The sequence below is a fragment of the Trichophyton benhamiae genome (genome assembly GCF_000151125.1).
Source record: "Trichophyton benhamiae CBS 112371 chromosome Unknown contix00378_25.r1.exp, whole genome shotgun sequence".
In the NCBI taxonomy this organism is placed as follows: Eukaryota; Fungi; Ascomycota; class Eurotiomycetes; order Onygenales; family Arthrodermataceae; genus Trichophyton; species Trichophyton benhamiae.
The window spans coordinates 384,247-410,008 of NW_003315106.1; the positions used below are offsets into that span (position 1 = coordinate 384,247).

Here is a 25,762-nt window from a genome sequence, read left to right on the forward strand (position 1 = left end):
AGGCACATACTGACTGTTTCTCCCCTCAGACGTATATGCCTCTCTTCCTGCCACCACCCCAGGCTGCCAACAAAGCTCCTCCTGCACCGGCTTCTTAAGGGCTGGCCGTGTTTATACCATTCCATAAATTATAATGTACCATTCTTTTGAGTCGGTTCGCGTATGAAATGATCCTGTATAAACACCTCGCGCGTTGATGATGTCGTTACCAAAAATTTCTAAGCAGTTAGCTATTCTGTTATCCCTGTCTAGTGGCCTTCAGATATGCAGGTCATACTCAGTAACGATGGCAACATCCCGACTTTGGCCCAAGCTCCTGAACATCACAGAAAAGCGAAGAAAAAGAAAAGGAGACCACAGCAAGGCAGAGAGCTAGTTAGTTGATTCACCCGACTGTCTGGTACAGAGTCAATCCCCCTTTAGAAGTCATCGCCTTAGCTGAAATAATTATAGGTCTTTGGCTTGCGCTTAGACTTGCCTCTAGCTCCCGTGGGCCCTCAGTTCAGTCCAGCCAGCTCGGTGCCGTCCAATAACGGCCAACCTACCCGGGAGCCCTGGCCCCAGCCCTGATCTAGTCCCAGACAGCCCGGGAAAACTTTTATCCACTTCTCGACCTACCTAACGTCGTGACTGTGGATCAACATCAAGAGACAGATACGATTCGCGGCCGGAGCCCAGCATCGAGAGAAATTGACAGGAAAGCTCAGATATGGACTGAGAATGTGTGTTTCAATTACCAGGAACCCGTGGTCAGTCAACAACTCAGAATTATGGCTCGTTCGACTCAAACAAGGCGGATGGTGCCCAGCAACAAGTTCTGTTATAAATGGGCCTATTAGAGTAGAGAACTGGGGGATACGACTGCCACCCGGGAACCAGAGTCTCCAATCCATTACTACATGTGGGGCTCCCGTCTCTGCACTGATGGATGCCAATCAGTTGCTTCCTCGCCAGTTATCGAGTAACTTGTCAACAAATTAGCTTGATGGGTCATGACTGCAAACAGAGCTGCAACCTTTACGCAGCATCAACGGCTCATATCACCCTATCAGCACCTTTCCAGGCCATAGGGCAATGTTATGGACCAAGGTGATAATTGTATATCTTGTTTTGATGGCTTCACCACATCAAATCCCGGGTTTGTCGATCTGACCAGAACTCATGTGCCCCCATGGCATATACCTACCACATTCTAGGCCAGGGGTTATATAGTACGATCTACTTTGCCTAGGGCGTGGTTTCAAGAAAAAAGTGTGCCGTTATGGAGTACGGCTTTGGAGATATATCTTCCCCGATGGCTGCGATGGCTGGACTGAATCCGTCCCATATAACCAAAATTGGAGGGGAAAAGGCCCTATGCTCCTCAATTCAGTATTATACGTATGGAATATCTAGCAGTGACGGCCTCTAACAAAACATTCATCTATTCGACATGTTGGATATTTTATGCAACATCATCGGCATCTTCCTTTCTCACATGGGTTTATTCTCCTGTCGAGTCTGGGCACTGTTGGCTATTATTCCTTATGCGCATATACTTCATTCCGTCTCCGCAACCTTAAAATATCCCGCATGATCGGAATAATTAGCCTATGGTCAATAATCGGGCTCTCATCGGTAGGGGATTAAAAGCCCCTGATTGCTGCGCTCCTTCGCTGGGGAATATGGATTCACGAACTCAATTATCAGCCCCGAGTGGGTATATCCAGCTGCTCTTCTGCTCGCTGTATCCTGTGCGCATCATATTCTGCCGTAGCACTCCCTACTGTGCAGACATCTAAACATTAGCACACTTCCTCGTCCTCAAGACATGAGATTTGCCCAAAATCCTATCTTCTGGGTTTTATCGATAACTAGTTAAGGGAAAAAAAAAAGAAAGAAAGAAAGAAAACAGAAACGAAAGAAGAAACTGTCATGACCGCAGGGAGTATCAAAGCCTGAAAGCAATCTTCAGCCACCAAAGCACTTGACTCGTTCTTCCTCCTCCGCATGCCTAGTTCGAGGATAGATTGATAGCCAGGGCGCACATAAAATGGCGGAGCTAGACTCCAGACAGAAGCTAAATCCAAAGCAATCTCGCTCCTGATCAAATGATATGGAGAATCTCTCACGCACGCTCACCTTCCTTCATCCTCGCCTTGAGCGTGGCTTTGGCCATGTAACATTTCTCAGTGTTCTGGCTCTTTTCAGTTATCATATTCAGGATGGAAGTCTGCAGCATTGAGTAGTTACTTCATATTAGATGGCTGAATCGCCATTCATTCCATATGAAGGAATGCTCCGTTGTGGTGCTTGAAGTGTACGGGATATATACGGTAACTATGCGAAGCACTTCTCCGTCACTGTCCTCACCAATCCACGACAGCATCTGGCAGCAGGGAGTGTTCTCTCGAGAGAACTATCCAGATACTGTGTCGCTATAGTGCGTGGGATCCGGGCCGCTAATTACGACACAAGCTACTAGTTATCGAGCCCACCCAGAAAATGAAGCGGAATTTTTATTTTTATTTTTTTTTTTCTTTTTTTATTTTTTTCTTTGGCAGTGGCGGCTAAGGGTGAAGGGACTGCTCCATACTTATTATTTGACCCATTACCATGCGTCATGCATGTTCCCAGTCAATTGAGGTGCCCCTTTGGCTCCGGAAGCTCGATAACGACAAATGAAGCACACGACCTCCCTTAATGCCAGGTGCACGCTTCCTGAGGTGTCTTCCTGCCACAACAACCACACACCAATGGGCATCACAATGGGCAATCAATGCACTATGTTTAACAAAGCCTTGGGGCCGTGGCAACTCCCGAGGGCTACGACACTGTCTCCTTTGGAGATCTTCTTTGGACGACGTACTCCGTACTCCGTATCGTGCGTTCAATAGAATAACCTGACTGTTTGCAACCAATTAGCTCCCGATCGGCTCATCAGAAGAATACTCCCCCTCAGCCTTTTGCACTAGTCAATTATACAGATTCTCGTCTGTTATGGAGTACTGTGTCATTGTTAATCGGGTGCATAAGGCAAGGGGAAGCGCCTGCTTCTATTGAGGATGCTGCTAGGTTAACTATTCACAATCGAACAAGGTGGCTCGAAGATTCAACCTCTGTGGGCTTAGGGGTTGCATCCTGCTGTCCTTTATCCGTACTTCGTAAAGGTATCAGCATAGCCTTTTTAGCCGATCTTCTCGGCTGTGTCCGGACGGTATTGATCCACCTTTGCGACCTGAGCTTCTGGAGCTCGACCATCCGTTTTTCCTGAACGCTTAGTCCGCTCTTCTTGTGCGGATATTCTGGGGCGGAATCCAAGACACTGGATCGTCGCCCACAATGGACAATGTTACTTATCCACTAGAGCGCCGCCAAGAGGCGCCACCCTTGCATCCTCAGCAACTTGGTGCCCACATATTTCAAGCATCGGGGTCTAGATAGATTGTCTCGAGCCATCATCCAGTGCACGCCCAGTGTGGTTGGTCTATTGGGTTATCCAACCTTAAACCCAGTGGCCAATGCGCCGTTCCGTGACTCCTTTAAAGCAAATAACAAACCTCTTCCTGACAAGGATTAAGCTTCTCCAATTACTACCAGTCTCAATCAGACGTTTCTCCCCGTTAAACTATTCTCATTTTTGCGTTGATTTCTTCCTCGTTTCTAAAATTTCCTTGGGTGACCCCAAAAAAAAAAAAAAAAAAAAAAAAAAAAAAAAAAAAAAAAAAAAAAAAAAAAAATACCCTTTCATCCCTAATTCTGACCATATCTAGGGTACCCTCACACTCTCCTGTCCGGACATAAAATTTCTCTGCTTGAATTGAATGGAATTTACCCAAGACCGACTGATGCTGTCTGCTGATTTTGTTTACATACCGCTTTATACATTCGTTATTTGATATGGCGTACCCCAAGCACATGAACAGCTCACTTTTTATCAGACAGGGTTCGCCGCTGTTTCATGGGAATCAGTCTCATTCCTGGCATGGAAAAGCTGTAGGGCCACATCGGGCATTGTCTCATCCTGCCATTCGTCTTCACCAAGGGCGTACGGATCGGTCTTCCTCGGAGCCACTGCCATCGACCGCACCAGAGCCCACTTTCAGCTTTCAATTAGCCTTACCCCAGTTTTATGTGCCTTACAGATGGTGGGAAGACGGTGCTTCCATGATACTTTGGGCATTTGACCACCAGGATATCAAGAGGCTCCTCCGGTTTCGCTTATATGAAAACGATGAGCTACCTCGCCACGTACTACAGAACCGCAATGCAGACGTTGTTTCAGGATTCCTTGCATCCTTACTTCCAGCAGAACAAGGGATGTTTCCCTTAGAACTGTCTCACCATGACAAGGTGGAAGAAATACTGGAACTATGCCAGCTCAGGACCGTTCCCGTGGAGCCCTGGAGGTGGCATCCAAATTATTCGTATAATGTCGAGCCAATGACTATTGCTTCTTATATTGATGTTGAAAGCTCACGACAATTCCAAGCTGTGCCCTTCGAGGACTGGATCCGGTATGCCTTGGGATATCCTACTGAGTCGATTCAATGGTTTTTCTCCCAACACAAACAGCTGCATGACATAGTCTCGGCTCATTTGGACTTATTCCCTGGAGAGTTTGATACCTATGTTGAGGTTGAAAGGGTAGGTACTGTCCGATTTAATGACTTGTTCCTCGATTTTAACTTTACAATAGCACCTCCGAGGCGGTTCCCCATTTGCACAATATGTCTTGTTGCAGTGTCTCAGTGTTAGAGGCTTATTAAATAGCGAAGTACCTGATCAATCAAACCAATGGGTTGTGGGATATATCATCCGCCCTATCCAGGAATTGTTTAGAGCCCACCTGACCGGTTTGCCCTCTATGCTGAAAAAGCTCTCGGTCCTCGCTCTCAGTTTTGAACGCAAATACCGGACTTCGGCGGAAATAGATTGGAGTGCCCCTTTTGACGCAAATCCTGCATACTTGAATGACTTCTTTGCCTTTCGAGAGGTCGAGCCTCTAGCAAGAAAGCTTACACATATTGATGCAAAAGAATTTTCCTCTCTTTCAGTGCAAAGCTTCGTTGAGGATACCGCTGCACTACGATCGCTATCTGGTAGATGGCACTTACTCTGCTCCTCTACTGAGGAATGCTGCCGCGCACTTCCCGAAATGGCTACGTTCTTCAAAAGTTGCATCTGCGTACGTATTGATATCTAGCTTTATTACACCCCTTGCTGCATTCCCTTATAGTGAGCCTAACATAAACAATTTATTACAGGCTCTACATCAGTTAAGAAACTATTACTCCGCTACAGCTATGCTCTATGGTCTTCAGAAAGCAAATATGAATGTTTTTGACCTATTTTTGGAACTGAATGATGATTCCCAACAACCTCCCCAGAGCTATTGCTTTAAACTAATGGACTCAGCTGGCAACTACAACTTTTACAGGGAAACAATGCGAGCACGACCAGGAATCCCATTCTTGCTCCCGCATATTGTGGAATACCAATCACATGGAGAAGATGCAATTATTGCGATGTTCCCTCTTTGCGTTCATTGAAAATCAGGGTCGATCGTCCGCCTATTTTAGGAAGCCTTTAATCTCTCTATCGCATTTCCAACCAAACCGTTTCCTTTTACACATGTGGCTGTTTCAATTGTACGTACAAGCCTTCAAACCCAGTATTATTATACCCTTGCAGGCTCAGGGGCTGCCTGGACCCGATACTCTAGGCGATCAACCCACATTCATAGTGATAAGCGAAAAGTGAGTCGGTCCTAACATCGGCTATGCCTGTCATCCATTTGTATGAAGGAAGAAGAGAAGGGGCCGTGTTCATCCGCCTATGCCAGGATCCAACACCAATTGAATGAATCTTGGCTACCTATCTCATATGCGGACTATGTTAATCTGGCCCACGCTATGAACTGATATGAAATCTGGAACGCTTTGTTCTCTTTCGTTGAACGAATGAGATCCAACAGACGAGGTCCTATTCTCGGGGCCAGCCATTGCGCACTCGCCAGCCACAGCTAGAGAAGCTCCCAGCCCGTTCTCCTGTGGATCGGAATGGCCGCTTTCAGCAGACCTGTGAACCGGATTACATTAATACATACTATCCTTACAAATTTCGAGCCGATATCCCAGCTCCACACGGACTGATTTGGAACTTTAACCTGAGTACCGACCAATCTCCGCTTATAGCTTGGGGTAAAGGAACAGAATGAACTGAGCTCGATCGACAATCTCCATGTTATGAACAAGAGACAGCTGAAGTGCGGAGCCCGGAAACCATAGGCGAATGAAATATCTGTATACCCAACGCCATGCCTTGGTTCCAGCCTTTTACTAGCTGGCCAATAGCCTATCCAACGTCAGTGTTACTGCATCTGGTAGAATGAATTTTAAATCAGAACGACCATTATCGCCACATCTGAGGCCCACCCTGACCTTTGAAATTTAACTTTCTAACTCAGCCGCGTGGTATGAATGCCTTATATCTGCGGAGGTATCGAGGAGGCGAAGTATGTACAGTCCCTGCCGCAGAGTCATAGCGGGGTGGGGATGACATGCGTACCTGAACTCCTCTCACTCCGCGGGATATGTAAGTCAAAAACACCTACCTAAGCGCCCCGTACAACCCATATTATTGTCTTCAAAAAATTACAACTATGCTCCATGGCTTGTGTTTATATCCTGTGCTCATGAAATTACGTAGTTAAAAATACGAGATGGAAGACCGTCACCTCCGATCCATCCATAACTACCTGTTGCCTGTCTGCCCCTGCAGAAACGACAAATTCGAGCTAAAATGTAACAGGAACAAGCGGCTGCCGAGCTTCCCTTAAGAAAATACCCTTTGCATCCATCGCCGTATCTCTGATTTCACGTCCAATGAGGAACAATTCTTCTGTGGTGCTTTGCGAAAGGATCACATGGGCGACATAGCTGTCTGTGAAAGGGCCATCTGATAGTCATCCTGCAATAGTGTGAAAATCTTGTGAAGTCAAGAGGAACCTAGCAAACGAAGCCACAATAAAGGTGTCTAGGTTCACCGAATACGACACTTACAATACCCTGTTCAAATTCGTGTAACCACTAACTTGCATACCATTAATATAAACACGGCTGCGTTAGGTGTGTTGGTGACGATGCAGAATGGAGGGAGCGTAACCGCCTGTGCCGCCCGGTCCTTCTCTTCAGACGGAGTTATACCCCTGAAAAGGGCCGATGCCAGCTGTGCATGGAAACTGGGTAGTGTTTGGACATACCGGTTTTCTCCATGAAAAACATGTGGCGCAGAACTGGAATTCTTTTTGCGATTCTAATCTCGCCCTCAACCGTCTACCAGGACGGCTTCAACGCACTTCTATTCAGTCACGTTGGCGGCTCCCCCGAAAATACATAGGGCAAGACGTGCGTTCAACAGATGTGGCAAACTGCAAGGTATACCTAGGGCCCATGTTCCCACAATGCAATGATGTATTTGTTCACCGGGTATTGCCGATAAAGTTATTTACTACAAAATATTTAGTTTGTTTGACAGAGGCGGGCTTGACATTGAAGACGTTTTACGCCTGTTGTGGCTTGTCGTTCTCTGATTTGATGCGAACCTAGAAACAAAAGCACCCTGATAAGGGCGGTATGGACCTGGTTAGGACTTGGCTGTCCATTCACGATGTGGTCAAGGTAGCGGTGAAATCCCTATCGATACGCCATTGGTGCGCTTTTCTTACTAGCAAGGGATCTGACGGAACTTACTTTATGATTTACCACGTCTCAGCCACGTCGACTGGCGCTTATGCCAGGGCTTGGGTGTGTCAAAGCTATGGGGAGGATAATTAAAAGCAAGAATTTCGCACTTGGGGTGGCGTTGGAGAGCTCTGTATTCAAACAACACTGTTAGGTTGCTCCTTTTTTGATGTTGGGAAAAGTAAACATTGCATAGTGATTATATAAGCGGGAAATGTCAAATTAGGGTTCCGGAATCGCGGCCGCTAGTCCTAAACCGGAAAGAGGTTAATCGTACACCGGAGAAACTAACTTCCGAGTAACGCCGCCCAGATGGAACCTTCACCTTACCTAAGCTTCCAGACACTGAAGTTGCTCGAAGCGAGCCTCGCGTGGTGTGGAAGCGATATCACCGCGAGAACATGCAACAAGCGACTCGACGCTGGACGCCGATGCTTGGAACAATGTGAGGCGTATATAGAGGTAGGACTTCAGCATGGATGCCTTCGTAGGCTCGCTCCCTTTGGCCTCCGCGAACTCAGATGCGCCATCCTCCCAGAATCGTGAGATGCACCAGCTGCCGCATCTAAAGATCCCTCCCCTCCGAGACCCTCTTCCACCACCATCGCGTAAACCCCCGTCTCCACTTGAGCCCAATGCCGGGACAATCAGGGAGTCCAAATATAACTCCAAGTCAACGCTTACTGCGTCCGACCGGCAATCAGAGCTCCCAACGGTAGCGGGGTTTTTTCTTAACAACACAGTGCAATCAGACAAACCAGCAGTCACAGACCCGATACCAAGCGCCGACAACCCACCTAAAACAGTGCTCCCGGCCTTTATAAACCTACGAGCTGTTGAAAAGTTACCCTATTCCTCCTTCGAACAAGAGGCGTTGCCTCGTAAACGACGCCGGGGCGACCAATATGCTGACACGTTCGGAGACCATCTGCAGCTTCCAATACCGAAAAACCAAAAGGAGGTACCTAAACAACGTCCTCCTTTCGGACCATTAACAATTTTGAATGGGTTAAACGAGCCACCGCCAAATGCCGCCCTATTCCCACCCATCGAACCCAACGGGTCTCTCAATATCCCGACATGTGGAATCCAGCAAATATCAACTGCAACCAATGGTTCTTCTATTCAAAATAATGGAGGAAGTAAACCAAGGCAACATGCGGAAGATAGTGAAAAGACTGTGGATAAAGATCGCGTTATGGGCAACGCAGCCTCTCTGGAGGTACCTGCGTTAACGACTGAAACTCATGTAGAGTCGCAACAACCTTTCGAGTGTGCGAATAATGAAGATGATCCAAAAGACACGGGTGAAACTGCATCGAAATCCCAACGGAGGAAAAAGGCTAGAAAATGGACAGATGAGGAGACCTACGACTTATTACGCGGAGTTGTGAGGTGTGGAGTTGGTAATTGGGCTACCATACTCGCACAAGCTGACCTAAACTTCAACGACAGGACGTCGGCAAATTTGAAGGATAGGTTTCGTGTTTGCTGTTCGTGGGCTTACCAACCTGATGGAAAGCCCCAGGCACTTGCAGATAATACGAATAATCGACAATCTGGGAAGATTTTCTTACCCGATCCCAGAAAAACCAAGGGGATTTCTGAACCAAATTCTCTCACAAGTTCTGTGTCTACGCTTCAGAATATTGCAAGAAACATGCCCGCTACCGCATCTAAATCTCACACCATCTCTCCATTTCCATCCGGTACGGAAAGCTCTGTTACATCAGAAACTCCCACAGCATCACATAAATCCCACCGCAAAGCCCGCCCTTCGGCAAGGGGAAGTGATGCTCTTTCAAGGAAAACAAAATCTACATTGATCGCTCTTGGTTTGCCTGATCCCGACGCTACTGTCAAAGCAAACAGACGGTCAAGACGTCCTTTTTCACAGGCGGAAGACGAAGCACTTCTCAAAGGCTATGCAGTCCATGGCTTCCAATGGACACTAATACGCCAGGACAAGCATCTTAATCTAATGCATCGAAAAGCGACGGACCTCAGAGACAGGTTTAGAACTAAGTTTCCTAACGCTTACCGGGAAGGAGGATCAGCGACAGCAAAAATTATACCTCTCTCCAGCAGCAATACCACCGTGCCAAGTACTGCATCTGACCCTGCTGAGGGCGAGAAACAAGGGCCGTCCTCAACTGCCCCGGCCAGCTCAACCACAAAAGAACACTTACCACGGTCTAGTTTTGACTCACCTGTTGCAGAATCCCGACTTGGCAAAGGAAACCTTCGGCGGCCAAGTAATAGTGGCACAGGTACAAATAACACAGCATGCGAACAAAATGCAAAAACGAATCCATCATCCACACCTGCAAATGACATTTTTCTGTCTACTATGACTGCCAGTGCAATGCCTATCGACCCGGCAATGCTGCCTCCAGCGCCACCATTGAGCACTGCTTTTACCTTTACAGCTATAGATGACGGTACAAGTGTCAGTGCTAGTGAATCTACTCTAGGGCGATCTGACGACGTCACTTTACCCCCGTTGGTATGGGAAGAGTTGGGGTGATAGCAATTTCCATACATTTATGTCCTTGACTCTATAACCAATTATACTATCATAATCATGAATATTACGACCGAGAGCTACCAATACATATTTCAAAATATTGACAGATTTTACAGCCACGCTTCTAGTTCTCTGCTACTTATAACTCTTCAGAGAACGGAATAATTATAAGTCAAGGTAGACCAGTTTCTCTCCAGGTTTTTGGCAAAAAGTGAATCGCTTCGATATATACTGTAATAAAGGCGCACAAAAAAGGAACGCTTAAATAAACAAGATAAAACCAGTTGTTGACCACCTTACTTAGCTTTTTAAAAAATATTTATGGATTATTAGCGGTAAGGAGATAAGAAAGATAGAGTCACTTGGCTAGCTGCGAGTATTTCAGCGCTCCTCAGCCTGAAAGAAAATGGGACATGGATATACGTTTAGCTAGCACCGGTAACGCCTTGTAGCAGCAGCTCCTAGATTGAAAAGGAAAAGGGACTAGAATAAGAAAGATAGGACATAGCTAGTAAATCAGCACCTTCCGTGCCAACAAGGTAAATCATATGGCCGAGACATAAGGCTGGAGTTCATGTTATATTGGAATGGAAAGAGGACGGGATTCGTGAAATTTAGAAATTAAGACACTTGTTGATGGCATCACCAGGCATTACGATCCCAGTTTGGATCTAAAGATGTAAAGAATTAGTCTATAGCGTATATTTGTATAGATAAGGGTAGATATTTACCTTGTACAAAGCTGGCCAGCACTTTGCTTCCAGTCTGAAGTAGGGGGTGACCGACTACTATTTGCAAAAACCGCTGAAGCCCTTCCCTACGGTGTTCGATCACATCGTCACTGAAGCGGTTTGTGAACACTTTTCCTGGGAGTGGCGGTATCGTGACTCGTGCGCTCTCCCTTTCCAGTATATCTCGGAAGTATTCGAAATCTGAGTATCGGCGACGAACAACAGAGTGTTTCAGCTTAAACGCTGGGATATTGGTCCGACAGACAATTTCATACGACGTATACATATTGCGGGATGTGCCGTGCGTCTGAGGATTCCTCACCTGTAAATGCGCAAGGACCACTAAGTCAGCAAATGTAAAAACAAACCATGGCACAAAAAAAAAACACGGGCAGCTCATACTTCGATCTCCAAAAAGTTCTCGGGAGGCCCATAGATCTCCTCGAACGTCTGATGACGGGCGTCTGGTATGGCCTGCATTTTGCTACCGCTTATCGGCTGGTGATGGGTGTTGAAGAGTTTGATATCAACTTGCGGCCTTGTAAGACAAGCGGCAAGCGAGCTAAGGCGGGGGTAGTGTCCGAGGTCACAAGGCTCAGAGGAGCTCAGTCGGAAGTCAGGTAGTTCTTCTGCTAGCTGGCGGCTCTTCTGCTGCTGCTGCTGCTGCTTGTCGCTGCTGCGGTCTTCCTGTGATGTCTGGTGCTCTGCGATGCCGGCGTTGAAACTTGCTTCCTCGACGTCCCTTCGGCGGCTTCGCTGCCAACCTCTGGAACCCCAAAAGCGGAAGTGGGTGGGTCCATGCTCCTCCGGCGGTATGTTATTCCATGCCGTTCCAAAAATAAACTAGCGTAAGTTTTAGCTTATTAATATCTTGGCTTTTACACGTGACTGTGCACGAGCTCCAGTTAAAACGAACGTCAAAAGCTTCCACCTGCGGCCGCGAAAAGCAAAGAAGAAAAAACATCGAGAGAGACGACGAAGAAACGGCCATATCAGACATCTTGATACTCGCTGCCAGAGCGCGTTGACCTTGGTTTCTGGGTTCCCAAGGACGCGTTGCTAGTCATTGCCGGACATAGGAGATTAGCCAAACCTAACGCCACGTCTAGATGACGCTACTGGTCGGCGGGTTTTGCGGAGTAACTAGCTAGCGACCGAACTACAGGGTACCTATCCGACAATTCATCCACCACGACCGTTCGGACATCAGGACGGAGGACATACTTATCAGCAACTCCTGGCCGCTTTTGCACATTGAATGAGCTATTGTCACCTACTCTTCAGTGGTACATGATATATCTTGCAGGTCGCTCGGCTATACCATGTCTGGTCATCCTTCAAGCCGCCAGGAAGCGGTGTCGCCTGCGGAACCGGACTCCATATACCATCTAGCCCATGAATGGGGTAGCGTTGATACCGTTGGGAATGCAAGTAGCCAGAGTGATGCAGGTTTTAGCAACGCTCATCACTGGGATCCATCAGCTGGAGACCTAGATGATATGGATGATGCTGATATGGATGATGATGATGATGACGATGGGGAAGAAGACGATCGTGATGATGATGAGTACGATGACGATGACGAAGACAACAGATTTGATAACGATGATAGTGATGGGGACGGGCGCAATGTAGAGCTTCAGTTTTCGGTCTATCCCGCGCAAGGCGACACGACCGCGGCAACAGCAGCAGGACCTAGCGGGGAAGGGCAGCCTCAAAACCCAGAGCGTGTAAGAAGTATGGGCAGCAATATCTCCCTCGCATGGAATCTTCAAATTTCTTTCCCTTTTGGCTTGCTGATCGGATTGTTGTTAGTAACCACTGCGCAACTATTCCGCCTGATTGGGGCAACTGAGCTTCATCGTATTCTACAAGGCCATGGAGTCCTGCGCTCGCGATCAAACGAAAATGGCCAAGGTTATGATATTTATGGCGTACAGGCAACCCGTCGCACCAGAAGGACAGGCCCTAGTAGATATCCGAAACCTCCAAGCCAGACGGGCAGAGAGCTCATGATTTCCGGGGACTATGGCAGTAATCCGTACTACGTCGACAGACTAAAGGGCCGGAAGAAGAAGCTGGCAACAAGTCTGATGTATAGAGAGCTGGGGGCAGGGCCCCGAGGAACCGAAATTAGATCCTCTCGTGAACTATCCCAGGTAAGAGACTATTATTTTACATGATTAGCCTCTATCTCCTCTTCTTGATGTTCATGATGTTTAAATTACTCTACGTGCCTGCTGACAATAAATCAATTTCCAGGGCCTAATTCCCGGCACAGCTGCTGATACCATCATACATTATGAGAATCCGTGTTACTCGGGTCAGTTCTCTGATGATGGTAATTTTTTCTTCGTGACTTCTCAAGATTTCAATGTTCGGATGTATGATACCTCCAACCCATATATCTGGAAACATTACAAGACAGTGGAATACCCCATCGGCCAGTGGACGATAACAGATGCAACACTGAGCCCAGACAACAAATTTTTGGCATACAGCTCCATAAGAAACATTGTTTGCCTGGCTGGAACAGACCCCGCTTCATCGACAGACCCTATTCTCTTGAGTTTTGAACATGGGCCACAGGGTGCTGCGTTTAACTCGATGTTTGGAACCCGCTTTGGGGTGCGTTATTCACCTGTATCCCCTTGTTCATCATTTTCTATTAGATATCCAACTGACTTAATGGCTAGATATGGTCGGTCCGCTTCTCTGGTGACGGCCGCGAGATAGTAGCTGGAACTTCTGGCAACTCTGTCCTTGTTTACGACTTAGAAACGCAGCGGACAATACTCCAGCTGCGCAAACATTCGGATGACGTCAATGCTGTTTGCTACGGAGATAAAATGTCACCCCATATCCTCTACTCAGGTTCCGACGATTCTACCATTCGCGTATGGGATCGTCGATCAATGGCGGATGGCCGAGAAGCGGGTGTTTTCGTCGGTCACACAGAAGGCATAACATTCGTTGACAGCAAAGGAGATGGCCGATATGTCCTATCGAACAGTAAGGACCAAACAATGAAGCTTTGGGACTTGAGGAAGATGATGACAACAGCTAAATTTGACGGGATGGACCATATCAGATATTCAACGGGCTTTGACTATCGATTCAGTCCATACTTGGAATCAGATTATACCCCTCATCCCCATGATTGCTCCGTTGTTACGTTCCATGGCCATGGTGTACTTCGGACTCTAATACGCTGTCACTTTTCACCCCCGGGAAGCACAGATTCAAGATATGTATACACAGGAAGCCATGACGGCAAGGTATACGTGTATAATATGGATGCTACTTTGGCAAAAGTGATCGATGTTGGAGGAACCACTCGTCACTCCTGGTCACCCAGAGGCACACCTCGTTCCTATGACCTGGATCCTAAGGAGATTAAAACTTGTGTGAGAGATGTCAGCTGGCACCCCAACGCCCCAGTGATAGCAGGTATGTTCTACGCCTAGCGCCTTATATCTATCTTTGATATAATACTCGAAATAAATATCTAACTAAGAACTTTCTAATTCTAGCTACCTCGTGGAATGGCTGGGGTATGTCGGAAGGAACATGTACAGTTCACTCCTGGACCGACGATGCAGAGGATGATGAAGGGCTTCCTTCAATGGGTTGGCATTTGGAATCCGAACTTCAACTACCAGCCGGCCAGGATTCAATTGTCGTGGAGTCCGAATATGAAGACTATTAATCTGTTAAGAAACAGGAAAAGCCATCCGATGGGGCTTAAAGGTCATATCGGATATTTATTAATGAATGAATGAGCATTTCTTTTTTTCGGTCACAGGCAGGAGTTGATGCCGTTCTTAATCCTTGGGCTTATGCTTGAGACAAATGCCCACTGTTACCCTTGAAGCTGTGGGGATAGTTACCAGGCTAATTAATTGTCTCTTTATGTCTATAAACATTTCTTACCAATGAACGAGTCTACTCCTTACGGTGTGAGAAGGATAAAATTACGAACAAAGTTCCATTCCCAATGAGCAAGTAATTCAAAAACAATGAATTACTGTTTGACTGATAGGATAAATCAAAGAACCCCATTTCAAATACCTAAAAACTAAATCCTATAAAACTCCATATGATAGGGCACTTCACTGAGATCGAGCCATTTAAACCGCAGAGACAGAGACACCGTTTGCTCATTAATAAGGCAAAAGAGAAAAGATAATAACAAAACATAAGAAGCAAATCCATGCCCTCGACAAATTAGGAAAAAAGTGAAAAAAAAAAAAAAAAAAAAGAAAAAAGAAAAAAGAAATGAGACGACGAGGAGCCTTTCGCCTGGATAATGAAAGGAACTAACACCGTATTTCCCATGGGATAGGGTAGTCGAGCGAGGGTCGGGGTCATGGCCAACAGCTTTTCATGACTTAGGCGGAAGAGATATATTGGGTTATTCAGTACAGAGACAACACATCATCGGCAGGATGATTCAGGTACGAGTCCAGCTGGAATGACCCGTTAGCGGGCTCGTCGATGGCATCGAGTGCTCTTGGGGGTAGATAGCAATGGTAGAAGATGAACAGGCTCGCTGCTCTCTCCGTATTGTTTTACTCCTGTCGAGTTCGTTTGACTCCGTGAGGATTCCAAGCACCACTATCGTTGCCGCCGCCGCCAAAGAAGGCCGGGTTGAAATGAGGATTCTGGTTTTGGAAGCCTTGTCCTAAACCGCTCTGGTTAGAGAAGAAAGAATACGGAGCAGACGCGAAAAATATGACGAATAGGGTATCATCAACACCCACCTTGCATCCCCATGTTGCCTCCTTGCATTCCGCCCATCATATTTCCCATTTGGTTTGGCATTCCTCCCATGGGCATACCTCCCATACCACCCATGCCTCCCATGCCTCCAACGCCTCCCATATTGCCAACGGGTCCGCCAACGGGCATCATGGGGCTGGCCATGCCACCCATGCCTCCGCGTCCACGCATGTTAGGATTACCTCTCATGTTGTTCATCATACCTCCACGGTTGTTGAACCCTCCGTAGTTCTGCATGCCGCCCATAGGGTTGCCTTGGAAGCCTCCGACTGCTCCACCCTGGAAGCCACCACCCATAGGAGTGAAGTTCCTATTATTGTAGCCCATGTTTTGGTTCATTCCGCCACGATTATTGAACCCGCCACGGCCGCCGCGGAATCCAACGGCGCTATTCATGCCGAAGTTACCCTGACCGGCATTGAAACCTGGGGGAGTGGCTCTGGGGGTTCGATCGTCTTTTCCACCACGCATGGGATTCTCCTTTGGTAGGGTTTTAAATGGATTGATGTTAGGTTGGGTATAAGTGACAGAATACTTACGCCCCCCTTGCTGGGAATTGTTCATCTCTTCGATCTTATGCTTGGCTATTGTAGCGGCTTGGGCTGATGTAAATTCGACAAACGCCTGACTGTGAAGGATTAGCACATATTATGCGGTATACCGGGACTAAGATAAGGATAGGAAAGCACACATACCCTTTACTCTTTCCGTTCACTTTATGTTCGCTGAATGTGACATCTTTAAGGTCTGCTTCCACGCCTGCCTTGTTTACCCATCCACGAACCTCATCGTCCGTTGTCCACCAATGCAGATCCGAGACGTACAGCGCGGATGTGGCGTCTGGGTCAGCTTCTTTTCGTTTGACGCCCTGCTGGGGTAGTAGTTGTTGTTGCTGTTGCGCTGGAGGCTGCTGCGGTAGATTGTGGCCTGATTGCGGTGCCTCCGATTGAGACTTCTCTGTTTTGAATATCTTATGGCTCTCATTGTCCACATTGTTATTACTGTTGCCATACTTCTCATCGGACCCATCTGCGTTCCCGCCACCTTGCTGCGTGTCAGGGCCATCGAGTACTAGGTCTTGTTCCTCGGTTTTAAAAGTCGTGTCCTGACCTTCGTCGATTAATCCACTTCCATCTCCGTAGATATCAATATCAAAGTTATCATCTTCAGTCGCCATTGCAATTTATTGTCTGGGAAGCCTGTTTCTTTCTGATAGGGGTTGCTTTCTCTTATAAGCTGAGAGCAATAGATTGATTTCTGTTCTTGTTATTTCGTTATGCACAGCTTTTCTGGGGGTAGTTGTCTTGATTCGACGGATGTGAAGAGTACAGGTCTGTGGATCAGGGAGCCAGATTAGCAAGGAAATGTACATCAATAGACGTGAGTATGATGGTGCTGTAGTCGAGATTGTCATGGTCTGCCGCTGTCCATATGGCTTCATGGAGACCAAAAAACCGGGGTATCGAGATGCCATGAGAGGTAAGAATAAAAAACAACGAAGAATCAAAAAAGAGATACGTACAAAATCCCGTCGGTTATAGTAGTTTTTGTTTCAAAGAATGGGCACACACAAGACAAGATGATGGGCAGAAGCGAGGTCTTCTTCGTTCAGCCAGATATAAAGCCCGACTGCCTTCGATGGCAAGTACAGGATAGAGGATGTTTGTTCTTTTTTTCTTTTAAAATTAACCACAGCGGTTATTGTTTGTCACAAGTAAGGGTTCCAACAGGATTAGCGCCTGATCCTCCACCGAGGAAACGAGTGAGAGAGCAATGGGAGACACCCTAACGAGATATAAGACGGGCAGAACAAGCTGTTAGATATTCAGGGGCAGTGAGAAAAGGGGTAGATTGGTTAGCTGTATGAGCTTCTCTTCCGTCTGTCTGCCTATCCGGCTCTCTGTCGGCTGTAGCTCGAGCTCCAAGACGGCCGCGAATGCGTGGCGAAGGCGAGCAAAAGAACCCGCGCCTCAGCAAGAATCCGGCGCGCGCAACAGAGGATCCAGTACGGTATCCTGGCGATGAAGAGCGCAGCTGCGAGAAGGCGTTTGACGGTGCGGGTGTTTGATGTCGTCGTCGTTGAGATTTCGAACTGAACGCGAAAACAAACGACGAAGGGACGTTGCGCCGCCGAAAGGGGCTTAGCGTGTTAAGTCACGTGGACGGAGTGGAACAACGTGTTTCCGAAAAGACACCTCAACCTTTACGCGAAAGATCGAGATGGACGGCGAGCTGGAAGACGATCGATAAATACTAACACATCGAGGGACGACGACGACCACGCCGAAGAGGACCAACAGCGAGGCCATAGACTACTCCGAAAGCGAGAAAAGAACCCCCGCTGTTTTACAAGCTACAACGCCAATTTGGACCGGTCGCCATGTCGGACGCCTTCCAGGAGCTCGCTGATATCCCCAAGGACTTCGTCAAGGATGGCATGCTCTTCGTGAACCGATGCACAAAGCGTATGTTCCGTTCGTCGAAGTTGTGCCAGGTCGTTTAAGACCGCCGGATGATATAGTCTCGACTGACAGCTCGTTTCAATCATAGCCGATAAGCGCGAGTTCCTCAAGATCAGCCAGGCCGTGGGATTCGGCTTCCTTATCATGGGAGCCATTGGATACTTCATCAAGCTGAGTTAGTCTTTCTCTTGATACAGGCAATTATAACAGGAAATATAGCATGTTGACGGAATATCTTACCTCGCAGTACACATTCCCGTTAACAACATCCTTGTTGGAGGCGCATAGTCGCCCCTTTCGAACATCTCACCATCAAGCCACATAAATCAAACGACAAACCGCAGCACAGTGGTTCATTCATATGTGAATGGCCACTTCTCCACAACCCACTTTCTACCTTTCCAATCCCTTTCCTCGTCATTCGACATGAACATATGTCTTATTGTTTGCAGCGAGAAAAACAGCAACCCATTGGCGTGTTACGGACGGATGGCAAAAAAAAAAAAAAATATGGTGGCTACCCTGAGGTTGAGGAGGCTTCAACTGCTACTTGGCGCTATATCATCTCTATCCTCTTTCGGGGACTTATCTCACTAACTACATATTTTTACTTTCCATGTAAATTATACGAATATACCTCCTTTTCCTTCTCCAATGGACATGGCTAGTTGCCCAACTGGGCCATTCAATTTCCCAATTGCAATCCCCAACTGGCCTGGCCGCAGTACCAGCTGATCCAGTGCGAAACTGCCCTGCCTCAAGACACGGGCTAGTGCAAAAGAAATAAGGGTGAGTTATACACTTATATGTACGTCGCTTGGACCGTGTGTCAACTCTCGGCTGGTTCACCTGAGCGTTCTCTTACCAAACTAGCTAGCTAGTTTTTGATATGCGCTCCCTCAGCTGGACAGCGAATATATTATATCCTTGTTTGACTCTAACCTCATACAGTCAATACAAGCTCCCAGTGCTTAGTAAATGATCGGTCCACAGAGAGTGCTGGGCAAACTATTGGCTGATATACACGCACAATTTCCACATTGACGCCCCCCTGGTTTCTTAATTAACAGGTACCTGATCCCGCCTCTTCCAGAATACCACCAGGACTCTGCTAGAAGGGAAGGGAGGCGTATCCAAGTGTTCTGCAGTAGTGTGTCCCGATGGGCAGTGCCGTTGCCGATGTGTTCCAGAGCAATTTTGACTGGATTGACTGCGCCCGCCTCCAAGCTGTCAGGATACACATTGACAAGGTATGTATGTCAATCAAGTAGTTAGCGCCATTGATCTTAGATCAGTTGACCATAGAGAGATAAGACCTGTTGGCGCTTCCTGCAAAATTTTTCCGGCTATTGATTGCTCTCAAGTCTAATCCGTAACGGGCATACCCGGTCTTTCAACATGGTTGCCTCTTGCGATATCTCTGAATTAAAATTCGTAAGTGGAAGTTTGTTCGTCCCATCCCACCGGTTGGGACGATCAATGAGTGGCGTAGCTGGTCTCAGCGAGGTGAACCTGAGCCCGTCGGTATTCCAAGAGACTCATTCGGAGGCCCATCCCAGCTCCATCTGGGGAACCTCCTGCTAGAAATCTCCTTTTGGGACCCCGCCAGCCTGGGGTATACTGTCGAGTCAGACCTTCGGACGACAGATTAAGGCAGCCATTTCCATTTACAGATGGCAATTCTGTCGATCCCACGGCCATATCGAACGATCGAACAACGCAGAATACGGGCTTGCCAATGGCCAGCGCCGCCGGGCTGTCAGCAGCATGTCTTGCAGCCAGTTCTTTTGCTAGCAGGGGGTATCATTTCGCGCAGAAGGGACTATCCCTCTTCGGAGCGATAGTCGGTCCCTCGAGCGAGGGCTGTCCCTGTCTCAGGAACCAGCAGATGTGTGGAGTCTCAGGCCAAAACATCGCGATCGGCAATTCAGTCTGACGAACGAAATAGGGCAGAGGGCGGCTCCACCGAAACAAGGTTTATCTTCCGTCCTCCACAGCGGAAGTTTAACTAAACCCGATGTTCATCTTTCGCGATCATCTGTGGTGTGCATATAACTCATAGCAGTCGGCGGCCAGCAGACATGGGTGAGGGATGGAAGAAGTGAGAGATTTGGCTACTCCTGCGCAGATCGCGAGGGCGGAGAGGCGGTTGTGAGGTGAGTCGCCGGAAAGCGAGGGTTTGCCGGTGTCTCAGCGCTGTGGCTACTGTACGTTGCACACTGCACCAGCTAGCTAACCTGCTAGTGACAGGCCGAGAAAAGACGACTACGTGAGAAAAGCAAAGGCCAGGTTAGTTTTCTCCCTTCTAGCCAAATGTATAATTCCTCATTCCTAAGAGAGAACACTCAGCGGGCCTTGGAGGCCGTCGAATCTCCCGAGTGAGACACGGATCGGTGGCCCGACAGTGGCCCGGTAATACTCAACCAAAGGGCCGATAGCATCTCGATTGGCTGCTCACGGGACAAGCGGACCAAGTATAGAATGGCTGCAGCCCTAGAGAGAGAGGTGAACGATCTCCCCAAGGGTGCGAGGGACAAGCAAGGGAGGGAGGGTGGTTGGGGCAGGGATGGAGATGCTAGCCGGACATCCAACCTAGCAATGCACGGCATTTGCAAAAAAATCCTCCATCTCGACGGCGTTAGATCTGTAAATACGGTTTAACGAACAACCTCACCTCAGCAGGAGCAGGAAAAGACAAGAATAGGAACAAACCAAGCCGTGGGGGGAATAAAGGATAAAAGAAAAGGCATGACGAGCAGGTCTATTACTGGCTGTCGATGGCACCGGCGAGTCGAACCCGAAAGCCGATGACCCAAGGCATCGACTCTGGACGACGCTGTTTGGTAGAAGGGAAATAAACGTCGAGACTAAGGAAGAAGAAAAGGCTGAGCAAGATATCGCTGTCGAATAGGGGGTAAGCGCACCATACGGGGAATTAGTAAGACGAGCTAATGATAGCAGTCAGATTCCAAGAGATGAACCTGGATGGCTCACTAAAAACAACTCCCGAGCAAAGTTATGATGCCGTGAGGGCTAAAAAAAGAAGAGCCTTCTTTAACTATCTTGGCTTTTTCATAAGCCATGCTTCCCTTTGCTTTTTCCCTTGTTCTTGGATGGGGGATTGGAGATGCAAGCCAGAGAGTTAATTGATTTGCTAATATTGGTGGTAGATGCCTTTGCCCTGCCTGGGCCTGCAATTGACGCTTGTGATCCGCTGGGTTTTCCCAAAGAGTAAGAACCTATCTCACTAGTGGAAGTGAAATGGACAGGATGAAACGGCCGCCCAAGGCGCCGAGGTGCCCGGTCAGCTAACTGCGAGTGGCTAGGGGAGCAGCTTTAGTGAGTGAATCAAGCAGTAATATCACAGGGAGAGAGTTACAGTTAGGGTGCATCAAATGAGCACTGGCTGCCGTGCGCCGCCCGAGGACTCGGATCCAAGTCAGATCCAAGAGAAGACCCCCATTCTGCATCTTTGACCTCTTCGAACTAACTGCCTAACTAGTTAACTGAGCTAATTAGAGTGATGTATGTAGGTGCTCAATGTCAAAGGCAGCTGAACTTGTCAACCATCCATCACCTGGCGGAACTCGGGATATATATCCGCCAACCCTCTTTGCTCTGCCCATAGGTCACTCTGTTACAAAGTGAAGCAAAATGTTTCATTTAGATGCGATTCGCTCGTTCTGTAGATTGGCTGCGAGATTGCACATTCTACCTCGGCCGCTACCTAGATACTGGTGCAACAGAGCTGGTTTCTAGCTAGCTTGCTGGATTATGAACCAGCATTCCCATAGGCTCGTCAGAGCAGCAGAAGAAACGCAGAAGAGCATCAGGGGAGATCAAATCAAATGGATCGAGAAGCAGCCTCATAACGTGACGCTTGTCTCTTTTCTTTTTCTGCCCGTTCTCACCCATTATTGTCCTCATCATCTTGCTCCGTCTCCTTTCTTTTTCAACCTTTGCCCTGGAGGGTGGTTGGTAAGTGTTTTAGCTTGTTGACTGACCTCAGTAACTAACCGACTCTAGTATAGGGTCCGCTGGGAAATGCTGGATGGAATGCAGATGCCAGCGCACACGCGTCCCTCTGCCTTTGTCATGAGATGCTGTGGCTATCTGGCGAGATAAGATGAAGCAAGGGGGCATCATGCAGCTCCGAGAGCCCGGTATCGTCATTCCATAGTGGTGAGTTAATTATACGAGTTTCTATATACAGTCTACATCGAATTCTAGCGGAGATCTCATGGCTTCGTCGTCCCATTGGGAAGATTGAGATTGAACATGGCGTGGTTGGCGAGCTTCCACAGTTGGTGAGTTGCTCATTGCTTTTTTTGCTCATGGCATCTGTTCCTCTTCCTTTCCTTCTTTTTACTAATATTTTTATCCAGTCCAAATTCCTTGGGCTTGTTCTTCGGTCGCTCTTCTTTCTTTTTCTTCCTCAAGGGTGAGACGGCGCTCGCGAGATTGACAAGACTTGATGCTCATGCGCCGGAAAAAATAAAAAAAGGAACCAAGCGAAAAGAAAGCCCGAGTTCGTCCAAGGGTCTCTAAAAATCATCGGCCTCAAGGCCAGGGATTCCATCGCAGAAAAAAAAAAAACTTTTTACTTGAGTTAACTGCAGTTCAGGAATACGTAGCTCTCAGCACACGCACCGCAGTCTTGCGATCAACAGATGAAATAAAACAATAAAACTCCTGCGAGCCACCAGTGGGCAATTCCGCACGCACATGGATGGCCCTGTTTCATTCAACCAACGCTGAGGCGGCTCATTGTCCGACGCGAGCCCTCAGATGGACGTCATTCTGGTATACGTATACTCACTGCACACCCAAGGAGCCAGAGGACACAACTAGAATGTGGAAGGCAGGAGATTGAGTCACGACTTGAGCAGAAGAAGGATGGGGAGTTAGAAAAACTCTGTCATGGCAAGGCTCGCGGCATCGATTTCTAGCTATGCACTGCCGTGATTTGTATTTGATATGTCCGCGCTTTGACACTTGAATGAGCTGACGGGCTGTACGGATAAGAAAGGACACTTTTCTTTCCAGAACATACAACATGAGAAAAATAGTCGATTTTTTTGAATAATAAAAACGGGATAGGGCCAGTTCAAGACTCTTTACCAGCCGTGAGCCAGTCACGAAGTGACGACGAAAGAAAAAGCAATGTCCTTTGAAGAAAAAGCAAAGCTGAAAAGAGGCCAGACATGACAGCTGATTGGAAAGCTTAATGGTTGCTTTTTCACAGTTTTACGAAGATTTGAGTGGAGGGGGGGTGGGCATTTCAATCACCCCCCGATGCACAGAGTCAGTACCCCATAGCATGAAGTACGGAGGTATTTGAGGGTCACACGGCGAAGCTGCCAAATTATGAGGGTTCTTGCGATCGTTGGCCTGCTTCGGTATGCATGCGGCCCACCTGGAAGGATGAGTTGAGGGTGTGAAGGAAAAAGGGGACGCTCCTGGCCGTGGAGCCTATGACACAACTGGAGCTCCCACGTCAGGGCCGGGACAGGGGGGATACAGACCAGCACAATGGAAGGCCGTTACAATCTGATACTGTTTGATACGAGCCCAAGACAGATGCATACAACCAACTCATGATTCCTCCTATACACCGTGTGTACGGTCGCTATAGCATACATCGTGACGGAACAGAAGAGACAGAAAAGAAAGGAAAAATGAACAATAGCAAGATGTAGAGCAGACGGGTAAAATAAGAGGTGAAAAAAAAAAAAAAAAAAAAAAAAAAAAAAAAAAAAAAAAAAAAAGGAGTGTAAAAAGGCCTGTTTTCCATGATATGCCAATCCCGACCAAGAAATGAAGCTCACAAGATGAAGTGAATGTTAGTACACAGCAGGACTCTTTTCCTATCCCAGATAAATGCACGGCAGAAGAACTCCAGGCTAGTAGCAAAGGCAAAGAAATGGAGTAAAAAAAAAAAAAAAAAAGTAGAGAAGCAGAGAAATGACTGTCTCCATGTCGGAGAGAAGTATATAGACATGTACCATACCGTATAATATAATACCTGTCAATCAACGAAAAAGCAAAAGTGAAATGAAAAAAGAAGTGAACAGAACAGAAGAGAAGTACTCCGTAGAGAAGATCCAGCTATTGCGTGACGGAATCATGATGCTCATGCTGCTTCGCATGCGTATGGTTGTATGGTTGTATGCAGGTGGTTGTGTATAGGTAGAATAGATGTATGTCTGCTCGACTCGACTCAGGAAGAGGAGGAGCTGGAGGAAGACGACGACGAGGTACCGAACCTCATGGTGTAGGCCGAGAAGTGATCGTCGCGGGCACGCTGCTGAACAAACTGCTGTAGGGCATCGGAATCGATGAAGCTATCGGAGCTTGAACTGCTCGAGGTTGTGCCGCTGAAGCGATAACATGTTAGTACGGCAGCTCAGGGGTGAAGTAGCAGAGCAGCAGATGTAGGTAGACGTACATGGAAGAGGAAGATGGCGGCTTCACAGAGCTCTTTTCCGTGGCATGAGGCATGGTGGAAGCAGCAGATGAACGTTGTATTTGGGCTTGATAAGTGGTTGTTGTGTAGGGAGATGGTGGTCGTATGTGATGTTTGATGGAAATGCGAGAGTCAACAGGCGGAACTGGATGGTTTATATGCCTTTGGTGCCTGGAGTAACTAGTTATACTGCTCAACACCGGCGAGCAGTGACATCCTTTATATACTCGAGAGAGAGAGTGAGAGATTCCACGCCGCCCGACTTCTCTTTTGAGTTTTTCTCTAATTATCCTTCTTTTTTGCAGTTCGACTTAATTTTCAAGTTGGACTTTGTTTTTCTTCGCCTGTTATTTTATTTTTCATCTGTTTCTTCCGTCATCGGCTTTTTCGATGCCTGCGGATGCTCAACCGTCGACTAGTGTACCCCCAAGATTTCTCACTTTCCTTTCTTTTTTCCTCTGATCGGGGCCAGGAATAACTTTTACTTTTCATCCCAGCTTTATAGATACCATCCGATGTGTCTGAAGCTAGTGAGTGACTCTGGGGCGTAATTCACGAGCTATTAAGGGGGAGAGAAGAAAGGCGATGATGAAGTCATATCTACTACAGACGATGGATGAACCCTACACCGTACAGGGTAGCGGAATTATCTTCCGCATCTGCAACATTCTCTGGAGGCATTTCCCCCCTAGCATCCCTCCCTTGCTGGGCTTAGATCTTCCCCCTAGCCCCCTGCAGGGTAAATGCTCCGGAGCGGTGGGCGTGGCTCACCAATGGACCGTTTGTATACTGCAACAGAACCCTCAAAAACAGGAAAAGACAGAAAGCAACCCGTTAGACCCTCGAGTAACCAGATCTTGCATGTCATAATATAAATTAATATAATTCTCGATGATCACCAGCCACCAGCCACTAGTCACTAGCCACAGCTCTCAGGCAGAAGGAGAAAAGCAAAAAGGCAGCAGCCAAACGGAGGCAGTCTATAGGCTAGATGACACGAAGGCAGCCAGACGAGAGCAGCTCGTCTTTTTAACCTTCCACCAGCGGAGCCGATCCTGGAGAAATGTCCA

General features: G+C 47.5%; 6 protein-coding genes across 6 annotated transcripts; 4 read left to right on the forward strand and 2 right to left on the reverse strand.

Moving 5' to 3' along the window:
- Positions 1–4,146: 4,146 nt before the first annotated feature.
- ARB_07332 (uncharacterized protein) lies at positions 4,147–5,531 on the forward strand (the record flags this gene model as incomplete). Its single annotated transcript, XM_003014725.1, has 3 exons — positions 4,147–4,626; positions 4,679–5,167; positions 5,247–5,531. The coding sequence occupies 3 exons, from the start codon at positions 4,147–4,149 to the stop codon at positions 5,529–5,531; spliced, it is 1,254 nt and encodes a 417-aa protein (XP_003014771.1).
- A 2,668-nt stretch (positions 5,532–8,199) lies between these two features.
- ARB_07333 (MYB DNA-binding domain protein) lies at positions 8,200–10,251 on the forward strand (the record flags this gene model as incomplete). The annotated part of the gene is made up of 1 exon (XM_003014726.1): positions 8,200–10,251. One exon carries the CDS (start codon positions 8,200–8,202, stop codon positions 10,249–10,251), a length of 2,052 nt encoding a protein of 683 aa, XP_003014772.1.
- A 687-nt stretch (positions 10,252–10,938) lies between these two features.
- Positions 10,939–11,982, reverse strand: ARB_07334 (uncharacterized protein; the record flags this gene model as incomplete). The annotated part of the gene is made up of 3 exons (XM_003014727.1): positions 10,939–11,304; positions 11,385–11,825; positions 11,899–11,982. The coding sequence occupies 3 exons, from the start codon at positions 11,980–11,982 to the stop codon at positions 10,939–10,941; spliced, it is 891 nt and encodes a 296-aa protein (XP_003014773.1).
- A 322-nt stretch (positions 11,983–12,304) lies between these two features.
- ARB_07335 (uncharacterized protein) lies at positions 12,305–14,691 on the forward strand (the record flags this gene model as incomplete). The annotated part of the gene is made up of 4 exons (XM_003014728.1): positions 12,305–13,141; positions 13,245–13,610; positions 13,679–14,432; positions 14,516–14,691. The coding sequence occupies 4 exons, from the start codon at positions 12,305–12,307 to the stop codon at positions 14,689–14,691; spliced, it is 2,133 nt and encodes a 710-aa protein (XP_003014774.1).
- Positions 14,692–15,553: 862 nt separating this feature from the next.
- Positions 15,554–16,941, reverse strand: ARB_07336 (uncharacterized protein; the record flags this gene model as incomplete). The annotated part of the gene is made up of 3 exons (XM_003014729.1): positions 15,554–15,666; positions 15,746–16,392; positions 16,460–16,941. 3 exons carry the CDS (start codon positions 16,939–16,941, stop codon positions 15,554–15,556), a joined length of 1,242 nt encoding a protein of 413 aa, XP_003014775.1.
- A 1,203-nt stretch (positions 16,942–18,144) lies between these two features.
- On the forward strand, positions 18,145–18,894 carry ARB_07337 (uncharacterized protein; the record flags this gene model as incomplete). Its single annotated transcript, XM_003014730.1, has 3 exons — positions 18,145–18,229; positions 18,315–18,401; positions 18,515–18,894. The coding sequence occupies 3 exons, from the start codon at positions 18,145–18,147 to the stop codon at positions 18,892–18,894; spliced, it is 552 nt and encodes a 183-aa protein (XP_003014776.1).
- Positions 18,895–25,762: the final 6,868 nt, after the last annotated feature.